This window comes from Pseudophryne corroboree, chromosome 3, assembly GCF_028390025.1.
Source record: "Pseudophryne corroboree isolate aPseCor3 chromosome 3, aPseCor3.hap2, whole genome shotgun sequence".
Lineage (NCBI taxonomy): Eukaryota > Metazoa > Chordata > Amphibia > Anura > Myobatrachidae > Pseudophryne > Pseudophryne corroboree.
This window is the reverse complement of record NC_086446.1, coordinates 508,759,631-508,782,620: the sequence shown is the minus strand read 5'-3', so window position 1 is coordinate 508,782,620 and position 22,990 is coordinate 508,759,631. Positions and strand designations below refer to the sequence as shown.

General features: G+C 44.3%; 1 protein-coding gene across 1 annotated transcript in view; it reads left to right on the top strand.

The window, feature by feature from the left end:
• USP43 (ubiquitin specific peptidase 43) overlaps positions 1-22,990 on the top strand; it is a 182,606-nt gene that overhangs the window by 2,386 nt on the left and 157,230 nt on the right. Inside the window, exon 2 of the mRNA XM_063961040.1 lies at positions 22,475-22,612. Coding sequence (XP_063817110.1) covers positions 22,475-22,612 — 138 coding nt within the window. The remainder of the gene's footprint in view (positions 1-22,474; positions 22,613-22,990) is intronic.

The window sequence follows — 22,990 nt, the reverse complement described above, 5'->3', positions numbered from 1 at the left end:
AACGCCACCTCTGCCTCCCGCTGCCGGCTCCGCCCCCCGCCGCTATGGCAACCAATCCGGCATATTGCCGGGGCGGAAAGCCAGGACAGAGGTTCCAATGCCGACCCCCCCACCCGGGAAAGACCCGTTTCCAATTCCCGGGTGGAATCCGGCATTGGAGATCTGAAAGGGGTATAAACATCTTCTGAGAATTAAGTGCATTAGTAAAAAGTAGAAGTTTAAGGAGTAGATGTGATACAGTGAAGAGAGATAACGTATCAACCAATCAGCTCCCAAATACCATATTGCAATATTGCAGGCTGTGTTTGAAAAATAACAGGAGCCAATTGGTTGGTAGTTTTGATCACTTTTCAAGGCTTAGTACATCTGCCCTCAAGTGTTAAATTAGTTTACTTCCTACTCTAAACATTTTTACTGATGTTCTGAAATTTAGTTATACTAAAGCCCAGTACCCACGGGCCGATACATGAGAGATGTGTGCTGAGCGAACCGCTCAGCACACATCTCTCCCGCCGCTCAGCACAGCGTGATCTGTGCTGAGCGTGCGGGGGGAGACGGGGGGGCCGCTCACTTTACCCAGCGGGTGAAGTGAGCGACCCGCTAGATTGGCCTGCATGCAGGCCAATCTGGCAGCAGCGATAGCGATGCGCGCGGCTGCGCACCGCTATCGCTGTAAGGGGTACTCACGGAGCGATCAGGCTGATATTCTAAGCAATCTAGTCAGATTGCTTAGAATATCGCTCCGTGAGTACCCCCCTTAACTTTGGGGGGCCCCATGTTCTGAACTTGAACCAGAATGACATTATAATCTACAGTGATGATGTCACCGTCAGTTAGACACTATCCCACACCTGTATATCTCACATAGGCATAGTACCGCAATCTTCTAAACATTCATTAAAAGTTTACTTGACCTGGATTATTAGGACCAGGACCAGGAATGCCAATACCTGAGGAAATGTCGTTTTAATTTTATTACAGTGTACTCACAAAAAAACTGTGTGTGCATATAAGTGTATGTATGTATGTATGTATGTGTATATATATATATATATATATATATATATATATATATATATATATAAAATATAATATGTATAGTGTAAATATAATTTTTTTTCCTTCTATTTATTGATTATTAAAAATAGAAAGGGCTCAAGGAAGGAAGTGAAATGAACATCAATCAGTGGTCATTAGCGTGATATATATGTATTGCAGTAGTGTCATTAAGAGTACACTTTTTGCTGATGTCATTTTTATTTTTTTTACTGACAGTCAATAAATTTACTGATATCTCTTATCTAGTTATGGAAAGAAACACTTTTTGAACATGACTAAATGACAACCTAAAAATAATTACTATCAAATTTGGATGCGAGGCCTGGTGTTGGGTTGATGCCATTTTCAGTACCTGACAGTCTCTATGACACTTCAAGTGATAACACATCTTATGAGCGCCTCTGTATTACTATGTGATCAGCACCAAGGTGATTGTTCTCAGGTGTCAACTTAAAAGTCAAACCAAGGAACTTATCCAAGTGATACATGCTGTGTACAATTAATGTAAAAGCGTTTGAATCCCCAGAGAGGATACTTTTTTCAGCAGTGAGAGCTTTCCAGGCTGTGCTGTGTGTGTTGATTTGTGGTGGCCGGACAGTGGGGGTAATTCCAAGTTGATCGCAGCAGGACATTTTTTAGTAGTTGAGCAAAACCATGTGCACTGCAGGGGGGGGTGGGGGCAGATATAACATGTGCAGAGAGTGTTAGATTTGGGTGGGTTATTTTGTTTCTGTGCAGGGTAAATACTGGCTGCTTTATTTTTACACTGCAATTTAGATTGCAGATTGAACTCACCACACCCAAATCTAACTCTCTCTGCACATGTTATATCTGCCTCCCCTGCAGTGCACATGGTTTTGCCCAACTGCTAAAAAATTTCATGCTGCGATCAACTCAGAATTACCCCCAGTATCCCTAGGCCAGGCCTGGCCAACCTGTGGCTCTCCAGATGTTGTCAAACTATACATCCCAGCATGCCCTGCCACAGTTTTAGCATTCCCTAACAGCAAAACTGTGGCAAGGCATGATGGGACTTTTAGTTTTACAACAGCTGGAGAGCCACAGGTTGGCCAGGCCTGCCCTAGGCAAGCACAATTAACCCCTTTGCTGCTGATTTGTTACTCTCCCTTTGCCATGATAACGTTTTCTTATCAATTTATCAATCTGTTAATCTTATCACTGAGGATATATGTGTGTTTCCAGTTTGGTATTTGTGTCTACACTTAACGTTTCTTTTCAAGTATTTTGTCTGTATCAAAAGTCTCCTCTTCTAATTTAGAACAGATTTGCTGTTTCAAAACAAGTGTACAGTGCATTCGGAAAGTATTCACAGCGCTTCACTTTTTCCACAATTTGTTATGTTACAGTCTTATTCCAAAATGGAATAAATAATTTTTTTCCCTCACAATTCTACACACAATACCCCATAATGACAACGTGAAAAAAGTTTTTTTGTGATTTTTGTACATTTATTAAAAATAAAAAACTAAGAAATCACATGTACATAAGTATTCACAGCCTTTGCTCAATATTTTGTTGATGCACCTTTGGCAGCAATTACAATCTGAAGTCTTTTTGAATATGATGCCACAAGCTTGGCACACCTATCTTTGGGCAGTTTCGCCCATTCCTCTTTGCAGCACCTCTCAAGCTCCATCAGGTTGGATGGGAAGCGTCAGTGCACAGCCATTTTCAGATCTCTCCAGAGATGTTCAATCAGATTCAAGTCTGGGCTCTGGCTGGGCCACTCAAGGACATTCACAGAGTGGTCCTGAAGCCACTCTTTTGATATCTTGGCTGTGTGCTTAGGGTCGTTGTCCTGCTGAAAGATGAACCGTCGCCCCAGTCTGAGGTCAGGAACGCTCTGGAGTAGGTTTTCATCCATGATGTCTCTGACAGGGACGCGCAGCTCCTCCAGAGTGACTCCAGTTTACCTCAGCGGTACCAAGGGGTCATAGCAGGGGGGGAGCGATTATTAATGTACGAAGTCCCCCATCAGGGTACTTAGTCTGCAACCCGGCTTAGCTTGACATTAGCGATAAGGGCGCGGTGGGGGCTGGCTCCGAATAACTCTGTGTCTACCTGAAGGGCTCTTTGTGGGTTAATTGTGCTTAACCTTTTCCTGTGTGTGTGTGTGCTGTTACATTTACATTATGTCAGGCAAAGAGTGTGTTTCTTGTACAGCGGAGTGTTCCTCTTCACCAGGGGGTTCACTACTGGGTACTCAGGGCAGTGCACCTTCCCAGAATAGCGGGGCTGAACCGGAGTGGTTTAATTTCATTAAAGGAATGATCTCCACTATTTCTACGGAATTATCCCGCAATGAGAAAGAGATGCAATACTTAAGACAGACTGTAGATGAGTTTATGAATAGAGACTCAGTCCCCAAACCAGCGTCTCAGTCCCCTCCCATTTGTACACAGAAACGATCTCTGGCCCATATCCTGCAGTCTGATACTGACGGGTAAGGCATGGAGGAGGGTGAGGTGGATTTGGAGGGGGGGATGCTACTCTGTCACAAGGAATAGTGGCTCTTATAGAGGCTATCGGAGATGTTCTGCAAATTCCTGATAAGGTGTCAGAGGAGTGTGAGGAATCTTATTTTAATGTAAAAAAGAAGTCCTCAGTCACTTTTCCTGTGTCAAAGGAATTGAATACCCCGTTTGAAGAACCGTGGGTTAATCCTGATAAGAAATTTTAAATCCCTAAATTGCTCTCATCTTTTCCTTTTCCTCTGGAGTATAGGAAAAAAATGGGAAAATCCACTGATAGTGGACGCATCAGTCTCTAGGCCAGTGGTAGCCAACCCTGGTCCTCGAGAGCTACCAACAGTTCACGTTTTCCAGCTCACCTGGCAGGTGCACATGTGCAGTTATTACTAACTGTCACATTTTAAAAGATCCACAGGTGGACTCTGTGTGGAGACCTGGAAAACGTGCACTGTTGGTAGCTCTCGAGGACCAGGGTTGGCTACCCCCTGCTCTAGGCTGTCACAAAAAATTGTATTGCCTGTCCCTGGTGCAGCTTCCCTAAAAGTCACGGCTGATCGTAATATTGAGACTACACTCAAATCATTGTACACAGCTGCTGGGGTGGCCCAGAGACCCACTATGGCATGCGCGTGGATCACAAAAGCCATTGCTAAATGGTCATGTAACCTAATTGAGGGGTTAGATTCCTTGTCTAGGGGGGATGTTGTTTTACTCCTGCAACATATACAGGACTCTGCAAACTTTATGGTGGAAGCCATAAAAGAGATAGGCTTGCTAAATGCACGCACCACCGCTATGGCAGTGTCAGCACCAGGGGCTTGTGGCTACGCCAGTGGACTGCTGATGCGGACTCCAGGAAAGGCGTGGAAGGCCTACCATTCACAGGAGAGGCCTTTTTTTGGAGATGAACTAGACAAATGGATCTCCAAAGCTACTGCGGGTAAGTCTACGTATCTTCCTTCCGCAGCTCCCCCAGCCACGAAAGCTTATTCAGCTTCAAATTTACAGTCCGTTCGGACAGCCAAGTTTAAGGGCGAATCCAGAAGTGCTTCTATGGCCTCCAGAGGCGCAAGAGGTAAACCACACACACCAGCACCTGTTAACAGTGCTCAGGCTCTGCTTCCTCAAAGCCTACAGCATGAAGATGGACCGCGATGCCTGGAATGCTGTCAGGTGGGAGTCCAACTAAAACTCTTTAGTCACATCTGGTCAAGTTCGTGCCGGGATCCCTGGGTCATAGATCTTATTTCCCAGGGCTACAGACTAGAGTTCCAAGAGCTCCCACCTCACAGATTCTTCAACTCAGGATCACCAGTTTCACAAGAGGCAAGTATAACTTTACAACAGGCCATCCAAAACTGGTACAGACTCGCGTCATTGTTCCAGTTCCACCTCATCTACAAAACAACTTGTTTGTAGTACCGAAACCGGACGGTTTGGTACAGCCGACTTTGAACCTCAAGTTCTTGAACCCGTTCTTAAGAGTGTTCAAGTTCAAGATGTAGTCTCTGAGAGCGGTGATCTCAGGTCTGGAGGAAGGGGAATTCCTAGTGTCTCTGGATATCAAGCATGCGTACCTTCACATTCCGATCTGGCCGCCTCATCAGGCTAATCTTCGGTTTGCACTGCAGGACTGTCACTACCAGTTCCAGGCCCTGCCATTTGGTCTCTCCACGACACCGAGGGTGAATATAATTCCGTACCTGGATGATCTTCTGATAAAGGCACCGTCCAGGGAGAGGTTGTTGGACATCATTGGTCTCTCGACCAACATTCTCCAGGATCATGGGTGGATTCTGAACCTTCTGAAATCTCACCTAGAGCCAACATGGAGGCTTCCATTCCTGGGAATGATACTGGACACGGAGTCGCAGAAGGTGTTCCTTCCGTTGGAAAAGGCATTGGTAATCCAGTCAATGGTTCGGGATGTCCTGAAGCCAACCCGGATATCGGTGCTTCTATGCATTTGACTTCTGGGGAAAATGGTGGCCTCTTACGAGGCGCTTCAATACGGAAGGTTTCACGCAAGACCCTCCCAGCTCGATCTGTTGGACAAATGGTCCGGATCGCATCTTCACATGCACCAGAGGATCCGTCTGTCACCAAAAGCCAGGATCTCCCTTCTGTGGTGGCTACAGACTTCTCACCTCGTCGAGGGTCGGAGGTTAGGAATTCAGAACTGGATTCTGTTAAGCACGGACGCAAGCCTCAGAGGTTGGGGAGCAGTCACTCGGGTGCAGTTTCAAGAAAGATGGTCAAGTCAGGAAGTCATCCTTCCAATCAACATTCGTGAAAAAACGCTGTGGCGTTGTCAGCGGTCTTCATTTCGGGAGAAGACAACTGGGAAGCAGACTTCCTCAGCAGACACGACCTGCACCCGGGGGAGTGGGGCCTTCACCCGGAAGTGTTCAGGTGCTTGATACGTCGATGGGGCTATACACATATTGACATGATGGCCTCTCGTCTCAACAAGAAGCTCAAGCGGTATTGTTCCAGGTCGAGAGACCCACAGGCAGTGGCGGTAGACGCTCTGACGACTCCATGGGTCTATCAGATGGTGTACGTGTTTCCTCCACTTCCTCTGATCCCAAGAATTCTAAAAAGTATAAAAAGGAAATAGGTTCAAGTAATACTCATTGCTCCGGACTGGCGAAGAAGAGGCTGGTACGCGGACCTTCTGGAGATGCTCCTTGAAGATCCGTGACCTCTACCTCTTTGCAAGGATCTTCTGCAACAGGGCCCGTTCATCTATCAGGACTTCCCGCGGCTACGTTGGACGGCATGGAAGTTGAACGGCTGATTCTAGCCAGAAGAGGGATCCCTAACAAGATTATCCTGACTATGATCCAAACCAGGAAGTGGGTAACGTCTAAACATTACCACCGTATTTGGAAGAAATACGTCTCTTGGTGTGAGAGCAAAAATTATTCTGCGGTGGAATTTCATCTGGGACGTTTCCTGCTTTTTCTGCAGGCAGGTGTGGATGTGGGCCTCCATAAAAGTCTAGATTTCGGCCTTATCCATTTTCTTTCAGAAACAATTGGCTTCTCTCCCTGAGGTCCAGACATTTTTGAAAGGTGTTCTGCACATCCAACCTCCCTTTGTGCCTCCCACGGCACCTTGGGATCTCACTTTGGTGCTGCAGTTCCTCCAATTGGACTGGTTTGAACCGTTACCGGAGGTGGGCGTAAAATATCTTACGTGGAAGACCGTCACACTGTTGGCCTTGGCCTCAGCAAGACGTGTGTCGGAACTAGGGGCTTTGTATCACAAAAGTCCCTATTTAATTTTCCATGAGGACAGAGCTGAACTCAGAACTCGTCAGCAGTTTCTTTTTACAGTGGTGTCTGCGTTTCACATCAACCAGCCTATTATGGTTCCGGTTGTCACCGACACCTCTGCTACTTCAAAGTCTTTGGATGTTGTGAGGGCTCTGGAGGTGTATGTAAAGCGAACAGCTTGTCGCAGAAAATCGGACTCACTGTTTGTTCTTTATGATCCCTATAAAATTGGGTGTCCTGCTTCAAAGCAGTCCATTGCACACTGGATTAGGCTCACTATCCAGCATGCTTATTCCACGGCAGGTTTGCCGATTCCAAAATCTGTTCAGGCCCACTCTACTCAGTCGGTGGGTTCTTCCTGGGCGGGTGCCCGGGATGTCTCGGCTTTACAGCTCTGCCGAGCAGTTACTTGGTCAGGTTCGAACATGTTTGCTAAGTTCTACAAGTTTGATACTTTGGTCTCTGAAGACCTTCAGTTTGGTCAATTAGTTCTGCAGGAACCTCAGCACTCGCCCACCCGGTTTGGGAGCTTTGGTACTTCCCCATGGTACTAATGTGGACCCTAGGATGTAAGAGAAAATAGGATTTTAATTACCTACCGGTAATTCTCTTAGTCCGTAGAGGATACTGGGCGCCCGCCCGGTGCTTCGTTCTTCCTGCACTGTTACTTGGTTAAGTATTGTTGGTTCAGCTGTTGCTGTTCCTGTTTAAAGTTGGGTTAGCATAGCTTTCCTCTGGTTTGTGTGTGCTGGTTCGGAATCTCACCACTTTTCTTTATATCCTTCTCTCAAAGTATGTCCGTCTCCTCGGGCACAGTTTCCTAGACTGAGTGTGGTAGGAGGGGCATAGAGGGAGGAGCCAGCCCACACTATCAAATTCTTAAAGTGCCCATGGCTCCTAGTAGACTCGTGTGTACCCATGGTACTAAATGGACCCCAGTATCCTCTACGGACTTCGAGAAATTATTTACCGGTAGGTAATTAAAATCCTAATTCCCCCCCCCCCCCCCCCCACACAGAAAAGGCCTACAAATGCTGGAAAATAAGTGATCTGTGCACCAATGACCATAGATATCATGACTATAAATGTTTACCTTAACCTGATGTTATATAAAGTGGCTATACTGCCTTATAATTCCATCCTATTCAGTTACCCTAAATGATGGGTAATTGCAGAAATTACATCTTTCCTACTGCAAAGTGCCAAGTCATAACCACATTGTGAATGGGGAATGTCTGCTCTCCTGTTACGCATTCAGCAGTTTCACCTCTAAATAGAGAGTCTATGTGTGGCGGTGCCCGGGGTATTCTTTATCATGTGTTTTACGTAATGCTTCAGCACTATTGCCCCCTTTATTTATTTTACAATGACTCATTCATCCCCCACCCCTACCCGCTTTCTGGAAGAATCTAGGCTTCTGTATGCTGTAGTTGCTCAAATTTGAATTGGATCTGTGGACTAATTTTGAGTATCTGTTATTATTCAGTCTGGACAAAGAACAACTTATTGTGCTTTGTCTGCAATTCTGTCCTTATTTTGTATGTATGAGCGGGTTCAGTATGATTTCCTGATGGATGGGATGCCGGCGGTCAGAATACTGACAGCCCCCTCTAAAGTACCCTCTGCCCCCTACCCTAACCCTAGCCCTCCCTTGTGGGTGCCTATCCCTAACGCTCCCTGATGGTGCCTATCCCTAACCCTCCCCGGTGGTGTCTAGCTCTAACCCTCTCGGGTGGTGCCTAACTCTCCCTTCCCCGCTGCCTATACCTAACCATCCCTTCCCCGCTGTCCCAACCCTAACCTCTCCTTCTGTGTGCCGAAACCTAACCCTAACCTTCCCGGCCCTGACTCCTAACCCCAACCCCCTTTCTTCTGCCTAAGCCTAACCCCCCCCTCCTCAGGACGATCGGGATTCAGGCTGTCGGTATTGTGACGCTGGTATCCCTTACGGCGTTGGTATCTAAACGCCGTTATTGCGTCCTCCTTCAGGATCCCGGCGTCGGTATGCCACCAGGATTCCGTCCTTCGGGAAGCCAACTGCTTCCCATATGAGCACAGTGGCCCAGATTTATCAAGCCTTAAGGTGGGTACACACTAATAGATATATCTGCAGATCAATTGATCTGCAGATATATCTATGGACGGATCGAGCAGTGTGTTCAGCATACACACTGCTCGATCCGTCGGGGACTGACGTCATGTACTGGGCGGGCGTGTACACACGCCCGCCCAGTTCAGCTGTCAATCACCGCCGGCCGCCGCAGCATGTGTACGGGCGGTCGGCCGACCGCCCCGTACACACACAGCGACGCGCCAATATATCGGTAGATATATTGGCCGTCGGCTGTGCTGCGCGGCCGACGCGATACGTCTGTGAACGACGGAGTTCACAGACGTATCGGCCGTACACACTGGCCGACGGTCCCGCGATATATCGGCCGTTCAAGAGAACGGCCGATATATCGACCAGTGTGTACGGGCCTTTAGAGAGTGATAAATTGCATGCTGATAAAGTACCAACCAATCAGCTCCTAACTGACATTTTGCAAACCCAGCCTGTAACATGGCAGTTAGGAGCTGATTGGCTGGTACTTTATCACCATGCAATTTATCACTGTCCTGGGCCAGTATCCCTTATTTTGATCTGTATACTGACTGCAATTTTCTGTAGCTGTTCTTATTCTTTATGTATGGGCACAGTACCATTTCTACTGTTCTGTGTGCTGGCTACAATTTCCAATGTCTATTGGTCTTGTGTGTATGGACAAAGTACCACTTCCTCTATATGCTGGCTGTAATTCTTGATATATTGTAATATTTTCTTTATTGCATGGACAAAGCAACACTACTATTGTGCTATATGCTGGCTCCAATTTTCAGGATCTCTTCTTACTCTGTATATATGGCCAGAGGGGTGTAGTATAGAAGATCTACAGTGTTTAGCTCCATCAAGTAGTCAACATATAAAAGGTCGGCAGTGGTTCAGGTTGACAGGTACAAAAGGTCGACATAAGTTTGTTCAGTATTTTTTAGTCACATATTATATGTTTGATAATATGCCACCACGATCAGCTGAGACGTGTACCCTCGCAGGCTCTCTTTGCTCCACCATGCTTCAGGCAAGGTGGCTCGCATTGCTCGCAGCAGGTTACCGTTCCCAATCGTAGTCCATGTGGATAGTAAATCAAGCGTATATTGGGAAAACGTGTCACAAACCCAAAAAACATTTGTTTATCATTTGTGTGTCAACCTTTTGTCCCTGTCAACCTCTCATCTGTTGACCTTTTCACCTGCCAGCCTAATGCACTAATGCATGTCGACCTATACACTGTTGACCTGTTCACTGTCGATCTATCATCCGGATACCGGCCAAAGTACTACTTCTAGTTATTCTGAACACTGGCTGTAATTCTCAGCAATCTTCATGATTATTATTCTTTTAGCACCAACATGTTCCCCATGCTTTACAATGGAGTGATAAAACAAACATTACAGTAAAGTACAGGAAGAGACATGAGTCAAAGGTAGTGAGGGGTCCGCTGCAATCTTACAATCCCACAGGATTTAAGGCACAAATCAATAAATTACATATTAATTTAGAGGGATGTGAGATAGTCAAATGTTTAGGAGTACTGATTGTATCAGCCATCAAGGCGAGAGTTATGTATAGAGATGGGCTATAACCTATAGGTATAAAACGGAGTATCACAATAATGTGTCAAGATGTCCTGAAGAAGAATAGTATTTGGCAGTGATAGGATGAGTGAGAGCATTCAGTAGGTTTGTTGCAGCAAGTAACCTGACTGACAGAAATAAACAATCAGTGTAATATACAGTATGTGTTGTAGGAGCATAGTACCAGTCTGGAGGGATGGAGGAGTGTAGTATCACTCGGGGAGGGGGGGGGGGGGGGGTATGGAGGAGTATAGTATCACTCTAAGGGTATGGAGGAGTGTAGTGTCACCTGGGGGGGGGGGGGATGGAGGAGCATAGTATCACTCTGGGGGGGATGGAGGAGTATAGTATCACTCTGGGGGGGATGGAGGAGTATAGTATCATTCTGAGGGGATGGAGGAGTATAGTATCACTCTGAGGGGATGGAGGAGTATAGTATCACTCTGAGGGGATGGAGGAGTGTAGTATCACCTGGGGGGGGGGATGGAGGAGCATAGTATCACTCTGAGGGGGATGGAGGAGTATAGTATCACTCTGGGGGGGGATGGAGGAGTATAGTATCACTCTGAGGGGATGGAGGAGTATAGTATCACTCTGAGGGGATGGAGGAGTATAGTATCACTCTGAGGGGATGGAGGAGTATAGTATCACTCTGAGGGGATGGAGGAGTATAGTATCACTCTGAGGGGATGGAGGAGTATAGTATCACTCTGAGGGGATGGAGGAGTATAGTATCACTCTGAGGGGATGGAGGAGTATAGTATCACTCTGAGGGGATGGAGTATAGTATCACTCTGAGGGGATGGAGGAGTATAGTATCGCTCTGAGGGGATGGAGGAGTATAGTATCACTCTGAGGGGATGGAGGAGTATAGTATCACCTGCGGGGGATGGAGGAGTATAGTATCACTCTGAGGGGATGGAGGAGTATAGTATCACTCTGAGGGGATGGAGGAGTATAGTATCACTCTGAGGGGATGGAGGAGTATAGTATCACTCTGAGGGGATGGAGGAGTATAGTATCACTCTGAGGGGATGGAGGAGTATAGTATCACTCTGAGGGGATGGAGGAGTATAGTATCACTCTGAGGGGATGGAGGAGTATAGTATCACTCTGAGGGGATGGAGGAGTATAGTATCACCTGGGGGGGATGGAGGAGTATAGTATCACTCTGAGGGGATGGAGGAGTATAGTATCACTCTGAGGGGATGGAGGAGTATAGTATCACTCTGAGGGGATGGAGGAGTATAGTATCACCTGGCGGGGGATGGAGGAGTGTAGTATCACCTGGGGGGGATGGAGGAGTGTAGTATCACCTGGGGGGGATGGAGGAGTATAGTATCACTCTGAGGGGATGGAGTAGTATCACCTGGGGGGGATGGAGGAGTATAGTATCACCTGGGGGGGATGGAGGAGTATAGTATCTTTCTGGGGGGGGGGGGGGGGGGGAATGGAGGAGATCACCACTCATATCTCTGTGTAGGCGGCTACCTGCTGTGCGGTATTGACAGTCTGCTGTGGTTCTTGTAATAGAATAAATATTTAGAATGCTCATATTTTAGCCTGCTGCTGCAGGTAGATACACAAACAGGTCTGTCTGCATTGTGCAGGTATTTATTTAGCAGCCTTTCCCAGCCCATTGCCGCACGGCTGGTATATTTATGACTGCTCTCATGGTGACATAAACCTTTGAACCAAGTTTCCAAGCTATAGGGCAATTAAGAATTGTGGAGCAAACAATGCAGGGAACTGTGCTTGGAGATTTCCTACAGGAAGGCAGGGTGACTGAAGTGACATGGAGGAGGTCAGGGACATATAAAACATTAAGACAGTACTAAAAAAAAAAGTTGAAGTAAAAACAACAATAAAACTAATTTTAGTTTGGAATAAAATAGATAAGACTGGTGACCCTGCACTACTTTGGCCCTGCAAACCCACCTGGTTTGATGCAATCTGTAAAACGTACTTAAAGGGTCAACTACAGAGAAATAATCAATGTTAAGTAGTAGCCACATATTATACTGCATATACACTATACTAGTTTGTTTTCTTTGTCTTAAATATGCAGTTACAGTTGCATTTCATTTTAACTTATACAGTATGGGGCCGATGCAAATGTTTTTTTTTTGCACGGCTGCCACTAGAGGATGCCCAACGGCAGCAATTCAATTGTTCTGTCGTTTGGGTGGCAGCGGAGGACACATTTTGTCTCACAGCCTCCTGAGGTGCCAGAAAAAATGTGTTAAACACTTGCCTGGCAATGTCGCATCAGATGCGACCATACCAGCAAGTGTCTTATAGACCTGGTCGCACAGGATGCGACCAGTCAGATAGAGAGTGTTTGCAGCGACATGGAAGAGAAACATCCCTCCGCTGCTGCTGTCAGAGGGACCATAAGGTCCCTCTGCCTCCCTGCACCCTCCCCCGGTGTTTGCCCTGCTTCCGATCACTGCTGATTGGCCAGCACGGCTGGACCCCGCACCCAGTGGCTGCAGACAATAGCACCTGCTGGGAGAGTGTTAAACAACTCTCCCAATCCCCCCTACCCTGTGAACCTGGTGGCTGTCCCGGCTTTCAAAATGAAAGCTGCGATGGTCGTGATACTTCTGCTGGTTGCGATGTTTAGATGTTGGTGACCGATGTTCCGATGTTTTGGGGAAAATTGTTTTCCGCAAAGAAAAAAAATATATATATATTTTTTAACTAAAATAATTTTGAATAAGGTTAAAGACACATTCTACAACTAATTCACTCATAAACAAAACATTTTCTGAGCAGTTTTTCGGAAAATAATTAGTCTGTTAAGTGGTTAAAACTGGGTACTTTGGGCGCCCGAAGCAGGGCGTTTAGATGGATTTAGCTATGCAAGATCGCTAAACCCTGTCTGGGTGTGACATGCGCGATGTGACGGGATTAGATGTTTAGATGGGATTTTTAGATGCCCAAAACAATTGAATCAGACCCTATTTTTCTACTTTTCCAAAATGCCAAGGAGACTCAAATTTAGGAGAGACCTCCTTGACTCCCAAGCTAGCAGGCTACCCTCCAGGATCCTGCTTCCCCAGTCTTGGAAAGTGGGCATGGCCTTGATGATGGGTTTAATGGTGAATCATGTCATAATGGCTCTAGCCTCATGGTAATACGAGTTGCATGCCTGCCCAGTGGTGGTAGGGAGGTTAGAAGACATTATGCAAATTGCATTGTCACTCTCCTGCACGTGTCCCTTGAGAGGAGATCCAAGACAGGAGGTCTAAAATTAAGGCAAGTATTTTACATAACTCACAACACTACTGACTGAAAATTGGGACAAATTAGGCCAGACTCCTGATTCACCAACCACGCCCTGATTCGTCTTGCAGTTTCCACTGAGGCCATGTCCATAGCCTCTAAAATCCCTGTGCAGTAGAAATAAAGACATTGGGACATTTGCTCTACTATGTATTGAAGTGTGAATAACTGTAAGGAGGGCAGGAATAGGGATCACTGATCCCAAATGCTGCTATAATTTCATGGCATTGTGCATATACAGTAGTTAAACCAAGTTATACGCACAGTGCACCAGTGCTCAATGTGTGCCCCAAAAGTCGGGGAGACCACAATCAGTTCAATGTCAGATCTAGTTTACATAGCCTATTAGGACTGGAAATACGGACGGCCTATAGGACTAATATTGTGTAACTATGTATGATCTTCCTAGCTGAAAGAAAATAAAACATTGAATTATTGATGTCCAGAGGATAAGAAAGGTGGATGTTACAGCTGCAGGAAAAACAGAAAGTATTCCATTTAGGACCACCTCTCTTCATAGATCATCTAACACTACATTTTAATTTATACATTTCAAAATGGATTAGATAGAAATTTCTGAAATAGTTTTTTTGCACCCTCTGGAGGACATGATTTGTTTCCATGGTCCAACAAAGTGTTAGCCATTTCAGTGTATATTTTCTCATTTGTGACAGCAGCTTAAAAACATTTTGCTTTACGTGGTGATATTTAATAATGCCCCCTATGCAACTAGCTACTGTACACTATTACCTTTCTTCTCAACTCAGACGTGAGCAATCACATAAGGTGATAGCTACTGAAATATAAGAGAAGCACTAGAAGTTCTATGCATTTAGTGCACTGAGGTTGCAATGGACTGATCATAGAGTACCACCGTTAGTACATTGTACTTGCAGAGAAAACAAACTCCTTTCTCTGGTGTTTTCTCTGGAAAGAAGCTTCTCCAGATCAATAATCAAGCCAAACCAAAATCAAAGAAATATGGCAAGAGCGTTATCTGACTGCAGAAGGTAATACATTGGAATGATATATTGCGATGCCAACACATTTTGGGGGGAATTCAGCTAATTGATTTTAGCCCTAAAAGCAGGCAGTATGGGGAATTTTTCTTTTTACCTGCAGGCGAAAAAAAAATCCATGATAAATTGCACAAAAATGCGGTAAACGTCATTTTTATTTTGTAAAAAAATGTACTGGGCATACTATAACTCATAGTTGCCTACCCTCCCTCATTCTGTAGGAATCTCCATCCACTCCCTGAATAGACCAGCAATCTCCCGGATTGCACTTTATCCCCATTATGCAGCTGGTACATTCTTGGGGGGAAAAAGAAATCAGAGATATATACATTCAAATGGGCTCATCAGTGCCATTTCCCTGCATTGGTTATAAGGCACAATGATCCCTATGGCTACATGCGTTTTAAATAAGGTTTCTCATGGCCTCTTCAACAAGTAGATCTTACTAACTTTGGGGCTCATTTACATTTGGATGTAAGTCATTTTCATAACATTCCTCTCAGATGTAGCAGTACGCGTCCGCGCTGATAGTTGTTACTTTCACAATCTCCCTGAAATGGTTTTTCAAAAGTAGGCAAGTATGCTATAATTGAATTCCGCCTTATGTATTTCTGTAATAAGTGTCAGTATAGAAACGCAGAGAAAATGGATGAAATATGAAATGAATATCATTTAGTTTACATATGTTTTTGTACATTTTTGCAAATTTTCTAAGCACATACATGTGAATGAGCACTTACAGCTGTGGTATGTGTATGCCTTATGTGGAGCTCAATAAATGAGCACTTGTGTAGCTCCAAAACACAATTCTCATGGGAGTCAAGTTCGTTGGCTGCTGTAAAGCCCTGAAGTCATGTAATAGGACAATACCTCCTTCTCTTACACTAGGCACAGTGTGTACTACTAGCACTCATGTGTAACACGCCTGTCACAATCACAGCTTGTGCTTCTCTGCTTCTCCCCATGACAGTAAATGGGTACTCCTTCCACTAAGAGTTCATAAAATATGCATTTTCTCTTGTGACAAATATACCCTGTTAATTTTATTCCACAGTTGCTTATTTTCTATTATACTATAGTTTTTTTTTAACATTAAACTATTGAAGTGGATCTGTCGCCTACACAAATGCATGCTATCAATTTACTAGAACCTAGTGATATCACTTAGGCATAAAATGGCTAAACTAATATTCATTGGAATGTATGAATTTACTGGGAAATGGTTAGAATACTGAGGTGAAAGATGACAAACAATTTGGATGAAAATACAGCCTTTCAATTTACTAGAAGCATCTGACATACTAAGGCACAAATTGACTGAAACAATATGCATGAAAATGCAATGTATACAATCACTAGAAATCAGACAGAAGTTCAAATGATATACTTCACAACATTCCCTGGTGTAAGATATGTCCTGCTGCTGCTGTTTATGATGATAATGATGATGAAGAAGACTTTGAAGTACCTGTGTGTTAGAGACATAGCTCACTAAGTAAACTGGGGTTCTTTAAGGTTTATGATCATACAGACAAGACAACAAGAAAGATACAATAGCATCTTAAAGTAACTATAATACAATATAGCTGAACAAGATCATTAAACAAATGCCAGGTGAATCACAGGTGTACGCCCGAGTTTTGATCTTATATAGCGTTCCTATATTTTCAGTTTAGATGTGTACTTACCTGAAAGGGTAACATGTCCTTCATTAATAGAATGCAAGGGATAATGGAGGCAATATGCAGTGACGTTTCTGTTTACCTCAGGGAATTGATGTTTCGGATATAGTGGAATAGCTAGGCCGAGCATTTGCTGGGAAATCTGGTTGGTAGGATGTGCTACAATAGGCCCATGTACAGTATGTGTTGTGACTAGCCTTGTCCCAGAGGTCAAGGGTCACTCACTAATTTAGGCTTCTACTGGCTTCATGTGTCACATATTTTGTTGGGAGTATGTTTGTTACCGTTAAATAAACCTCACTCAGTTTCCTCATATTGATACAAATGCCCTTATTTATCAATGAGTGATAAATTTCACTGTGAGTGATAATTTGCACCAGCCAATCCGCTCCTGCCATTTTTCAAACACAGGGGCTCATTTATCAACAAGTGATAAAACTCGTTGGGGGAGATTCAATTGTTTGAAAAGTCAGTTGGGTGTCTGTTTTTCCTATCTAATAGACAGGAAAAAACAGACACCCAACTGACTTTTCAAACATTTGAATTCCCCCCGTTGTGTATGATAAATGGTGCTCCAGCCAATCATCTCCCATATGTCATGTATTCAGCTCCTAACTGTCATGTGTTTGAAAATGAGAATTGGGATCTGATTGGCTGGAGCACCATTTATCATACACAACGAGTTTTATCATTCACAGCGCGGTTTATCACTCTTTGATAAATCGGGACCCATACTCTGTAACATGGCAGTTAGGAGCTGATTGGCTGGTGCAAGTTATCACTCACAGTGAAATTTATCACCCATTGATAAATAAGGGCATAAGTTTTATCCTTATTTTTCCTTGATAGTTAGCAAAAATGTATTCCTAAGATCAGTACCAACACAAACACAACTGTCAGTTATATCCCTGCTCACAAGAGCTTACAATCTATTAGGAAACCTCACCCTCACAACCGCCAATTTTCTGTATCATTTTAACACAAGGCTACTTTTTCAGAGCACGACTCCTTGCTTCTCACTGCCTGTCATGGGCATATTTAGGATTTTTGTTTCTGTTGGCAATTGTAAATCAATAAAACACTAATCAGTAACTTGAGACGTAGGGAGAGATTTACTAATACCCCTTTTAGACTGCCAGATTTGAACATCGGTCATTGCACATGAGCGCGCATAACCCATGTTGCAGTGCGGTCTGAAAGGGCCCATTTGGAAAAATCCGGGTCGAGCGACCTGGTATTCCAACTCTGGTAGCTTGCAGGTTTGAACACATGTTTAACCTGGCTCGCTGTGCTTTGTGAACGGGAAGCCGGGTCGCATCGACCCCTTTCTCGTTCACTCTGTCTGGTCACGTCACCACTGACATCACCAACCCGGCAATATTCCGGGTTAGGAACAGCGGCGGTGATGGGCCAGAAGCGTGTCTCACTCGGGAAGCATCCGTGTCAGGCTTCTGGGTGCAACCTGCCTCAGGAGGTCTAAAATGAGTATAAGGAGCAGGTTATCAAAACCAACGATCACTGGTGGCTTTGACCGTGGGATTTGAAATTGCATTAGAAACAAATGCTAAACAAGCTTGATGCTGTTTCTTTATTTCTAATGCCATTATAAAACTATTGGTCAGAGCTGCCAATGATTGTCCCTAGTATTTTCATTCCATTTTGGCGAACACACCCTCTGTATTGGGTTATGTACACACAATTGGAGGTATCCAATCAGCCGTGGTTAATTTCCTCGACCGGGGCTGTACTATTAGCCCCGATAAGCTGCCGCAAGATGGGGCTTATCATGGATATTGTTTCACCTGCTTTAGGCCGGCAAAACCATATCCCCGGAAACATCCCTATTTTCAGGTCAGTTTCTACCGAAAACACAAAGGTTTCACTGAACATGTGTGTTTTCGGGAGAGAATGTATTTTTCCAAATTGGATAGCCTGTAAAAAAATACGGTTGAAACATTGTGATGTTTCTTCACCTCTAATCGGATACTCCCCCAATGGGATGTAGTCATGTTACCGGCAATCAGGATCCCGGCGCTCTGCATACCGACGCCGGGGTCCCAACTGCCAGAATGCCGCCAGGAGGCCCAGGGCTGTTCCCACTAGTGGGTGTCCACAACACCCACAGAGTGGAAATAGATCATGTGGCAAGCTCAACGAGCCACCGGGTCTTCGTTGCGCTCGCCCCACTGCCGGCATTCTGGTGGCGGGGATCACGGCGTCGGTATGCTGACCACCGGGATCCCGACCACCAATCACCCAACCCCAACCCTGAGCCCCCAATATATCTGTACTGGGTAAGCTACTGCCAACATCAAGGCGTCTCCTGTGTGTGAGATCCTAGCCTCTGTAATAAAGGGGTCTAGATTAAAAGATCGACAGTGTCCAGATTAACTGTAGGTCGACAGGGCATAAAGGTTGACAGTTAAATGGTCTACACAGGCTTAGGTTGAAAGGCAAATTGTTGACACAAAAAAGGTTGACACGTTTTTATGTTATTTTAACCCTAACCCTCCCCTTACTGCCTAACCCTAACCGTCCCCTCCAGCAACCTAACCCTCCGCCAAGTGCCTAATCCTAACCGTCCCACCCCCCAGCAGCCTAAGCCTAGCCGACGCCCTAATTGTAACTCTAAAAATGTAGAAAAACATCTTGTCAAACTTTTTATGTTGAACATTTGCATGTCGACCTTTTGACCCTGTCAACCTAAGTCCATGTCTACCTTGTTTACCTTGTTTTGAACTGTTGACTATCTGGTGTTGACCTATTTACTGTCTGTCTCCCTTGCGGATACTGTAATAAAGTGTACTCGGGATGTCTTAGTACAGATCTTCCTGAGGCTCTGTTAATAAAGCGTGTAGTAGACATGAAGGGAGGCACCTAACTCCCAATACACATTTGTTAATTGTCTTAAGAAGCCAGTAGGTGGTGAGACAAGTGATGCACTGCTCTTTACACCAGAAAAACATGTGGCCTATACACATATTCAAATATTAGTCACTCCACCCAGTAAACCACTGTCTTCTGTTTGTTCCAGTCATTTTTTAATTGTAGCAACCTCTGCTAAACTAATTCATATTGAAGTGTTTTTATAAAATGTACTAATTGATTCAGCCTTTGTTATTGAAATTGCAAAATAAATATGCAAAATAGGATCAGACTGTTGTGTCATGATGGATAGCATTTCTCATTTGTGCAGCATTATAACCCAGCAGGGCAGGGGTTATTGTGTTGCACTCTGCTTCTGAGTGGGAAGTGATAGCTGATAAACCGGTTTCCCTCACACAAAGGCTCTCTGTGCCACAACAGGACTGGCCAGTGTGGATATTTTCATTACGTTGGCTGGAGTCTCTTTCCCCGATACTTGGGTATAGAAGCTGCCTCGGGATGCCGTTGCGGTTGAGTTGAGGGAACTGGTTCACCCAGGTTAATTATACATATAATAACAAGGAAGTGTGTATGAGTAGGAAGTGCACAGGTCAGAGGTCATCTGTTTATGTGTCTGGGGCAGTCATATTAGTCTGCTGCTGCTAATCACAAACGGCCTAGTACACACAATTAGGAAGAATGGTTCAGTCTCTGTAGTGTTGTGTTTTTGCAGGTAAAATGTGTCTTATAAGTAGTATTTATCTTTGGGGTCCCTTCCTTTTGTAGCGTAAAAACTGTAAAGATCTGAAATAAGCTACATGTTTGAAATTGCTATTAAGTACTGATGGTGCCATCTTCACTTAGTCATGATTAGCTTTTACCATACACCCCCTGTCCCTAGTCATTTAAACGGGTGGTCTTCTATATGACGACTGACGGGATCCCGGCGCACAGTATACCGGCGCCGGGATCCCGACAGCCGGCATACCGACACTTATTCTCCCTCGTGGGGGTCCACGACCCCCCTGGAGGGAGAATAAAATAGTGTGGCGCGCCAGCGTGCCCGTAGCGTGGCGAGCGCAGCGAGCCCGCAAGGGGCTCATTTGCGCTCGCCACACTGTCGGTAAGCCGGCGGTCGGGCTCCCGGCGCCGGTATGCTGGTCGCCGGGAACCCGACCGCCGGCATATCGTAGTGAACCCATTTAAATTCCCTCTGTAGTTGTAGTCCTCCAGACTCTAGGGGCGGTATTCAGTTCTTTTCACCCCCTTCAAGACCCGTTCTGTTTCTGCTGATGGGCCTGGTATAAGCATTTGAGCTCGCTAACCCTGGGGTAGCGAGGGCGCACAACCCTTTACGGAGCTAAACCTGATCACTATGGGTGCAATATGCACTATAACGGGGATCACTTTAAAAAAGAGAGTGGGCGTGATATTCATTTGAATACCACCCCTAGAGGGTGAGCCATTCAGTATGACGTATACAGCATTTTGTGAGCTCCATCATTACTGGTGCACATCTTGCTTTAGTAATGTAACTAGTTTCTAACACATGGCATTCTCAGGAAAGTCATAGTTCCTAGTGATTTGCTAGGCAGAATTCTCAGTGATGTCAGAGTTTCTAGTGAATGAATAGGCATACTTGTTAAGTTCTAGAAATCCTCATCTTAGAGAATCTTATACTAGGCAACCCTGTGAGAGCTGGAAGACACTGTACCAGATTCAAAAGCCATGATTCCAATCCCCAAACCACCCACCTCACTTGGGAACTGGGCAGCTTGTGAGAGCCTGGCACACTCTATGGCCAGTCCGCTAGTGCCCCTGAAATTCAGGAGTTGGTAAGTATGTTGATAGACTGTGTTCTCAGTGATGTTATTTACTAGTGACTGCTCGTAAAATATTGGTTCAGGCCACAAAATAGCAACATCCGCTGTCTTCCATTGAGTGGTGCACTTTAATTATTATTCATAGAATGGAGTTAAATATTTTATACAAACTGGTCCATAATTGTTCCAAAATACCAGAAAAGATTGACATAATATTTTATTTAAATCATATAATATTTAAATGAAAACAATATTTACAAAATATCACATTTATCCTAAAGTTTGAATCCATACCTGACCTGAGGAGCTTGTAGTCTATTGCTGGCATAGCTCAGATGGGCACAGGGCTAACAACTCCCTGCAGTGTGTTGCTATACTTTACATTTCACCTTTAATTTAGTCTCTACTGTTCCTGAAGGTTGCTGTATGCAAGTTAAAATGAATGTTAGAGCCCATTAGTTTTACATTATAATTACAATAGTATTGATAGATGAGGTGTGATCTCGTCAGGAGTGTGTATGCCAAGATGAGTCAGAGGGCTTGAATATGCTGAAACTATATTTACATTCTTTACTGTCCTCTACTGACCTGTCACTGTGGCATTTCAGGTATGCTGCTATTCAGTCATTGGCACAGTGATTTGTAGCAGGGAAGCATATGTCACAGATAAACAAGTTGCACAATATGAGTGGCAGAATATGAGATCATAGTGTGTACAGTATATCGATGCAAAAAAGAGTTATTTCTATTTATTGAGAGGGTAGCTGAATCAGGAACATGTTTAGTGGTTTAGGTATTTAAGAGGCAGACAACTCTGTCCCAGAAAAAAAATGGGCTTAACATTTTAATGCCCAATTTTAATGGCTGCTGCTTCTTGGTGGCAGCCATTCAATAAGCTTTATTGGTACATTTGCACTGAGCAGTCTATTTCGTCAAAATTCACTTGAGTTTTATGTTGTGGAGAGGTACTATTTCATGTGGAGGCGGAAGTAGTTTCTTGGTAACTGTAAGGTATACTAGATGAGAGAAACCGCCTGCTCTGTAAATTGGGGGCAGCAGTTTGCAATTTAAAAATATTTGCATAAATATTTACTTACTAACTTATAGAACTGTTTTATTTATATAATACTTAAAATACAGCAATAACCTAATTCAATGAATGGGGGACAGATGATTTGTCTTTAAGGAATAACATTTAAGCTGTAAGTGAGACATTGAAGACGTTTACTTATTATTATAGTGTTGTAATATCTAGCACCAATGACTGACCGCTGCTCTCTTCTCTTTCAGAACGTTGTCGCCAAGTATGGCTCCCAGTTTCGGGGGAATTCTCAACACGATGCCTTAGAGTTTCTTCTGTGGCTGCTGGATAGAGTCCATGAAGACCTCAACTCCTCTTCTGCCCAGAAATCGAAGACCTCAGCCAAGGTTGGTGCACTGTACAGTAGATACATTTCTTCCCTGTTCACCATCAAATTTTGAATTACAAAAAAAAGCTGAAGTTGAATTTTTGTGCATGATTTCCCTGCTAAATTTTCGTCTGGAAACTCAGCAGAAAAACAAAGTTTTAAAGTTTTTCAGTATTTTTTTTTTTTTAACCAGTGGAATGGTTTTATGTTAAATACGTGGCATTACTGAACAAATGCTCTAGTACAACTATTAAAAGTGATGTGTGACAACTACAGAAAACATTTGCATTCATTTTAGTATAACTAAACACTACTACTGTCTGCAGATAAGTTATAATCATCCATACTCATATAATATTCCATCTTTGCAAAACTCACTTTCCAATTGTGAAGCAGG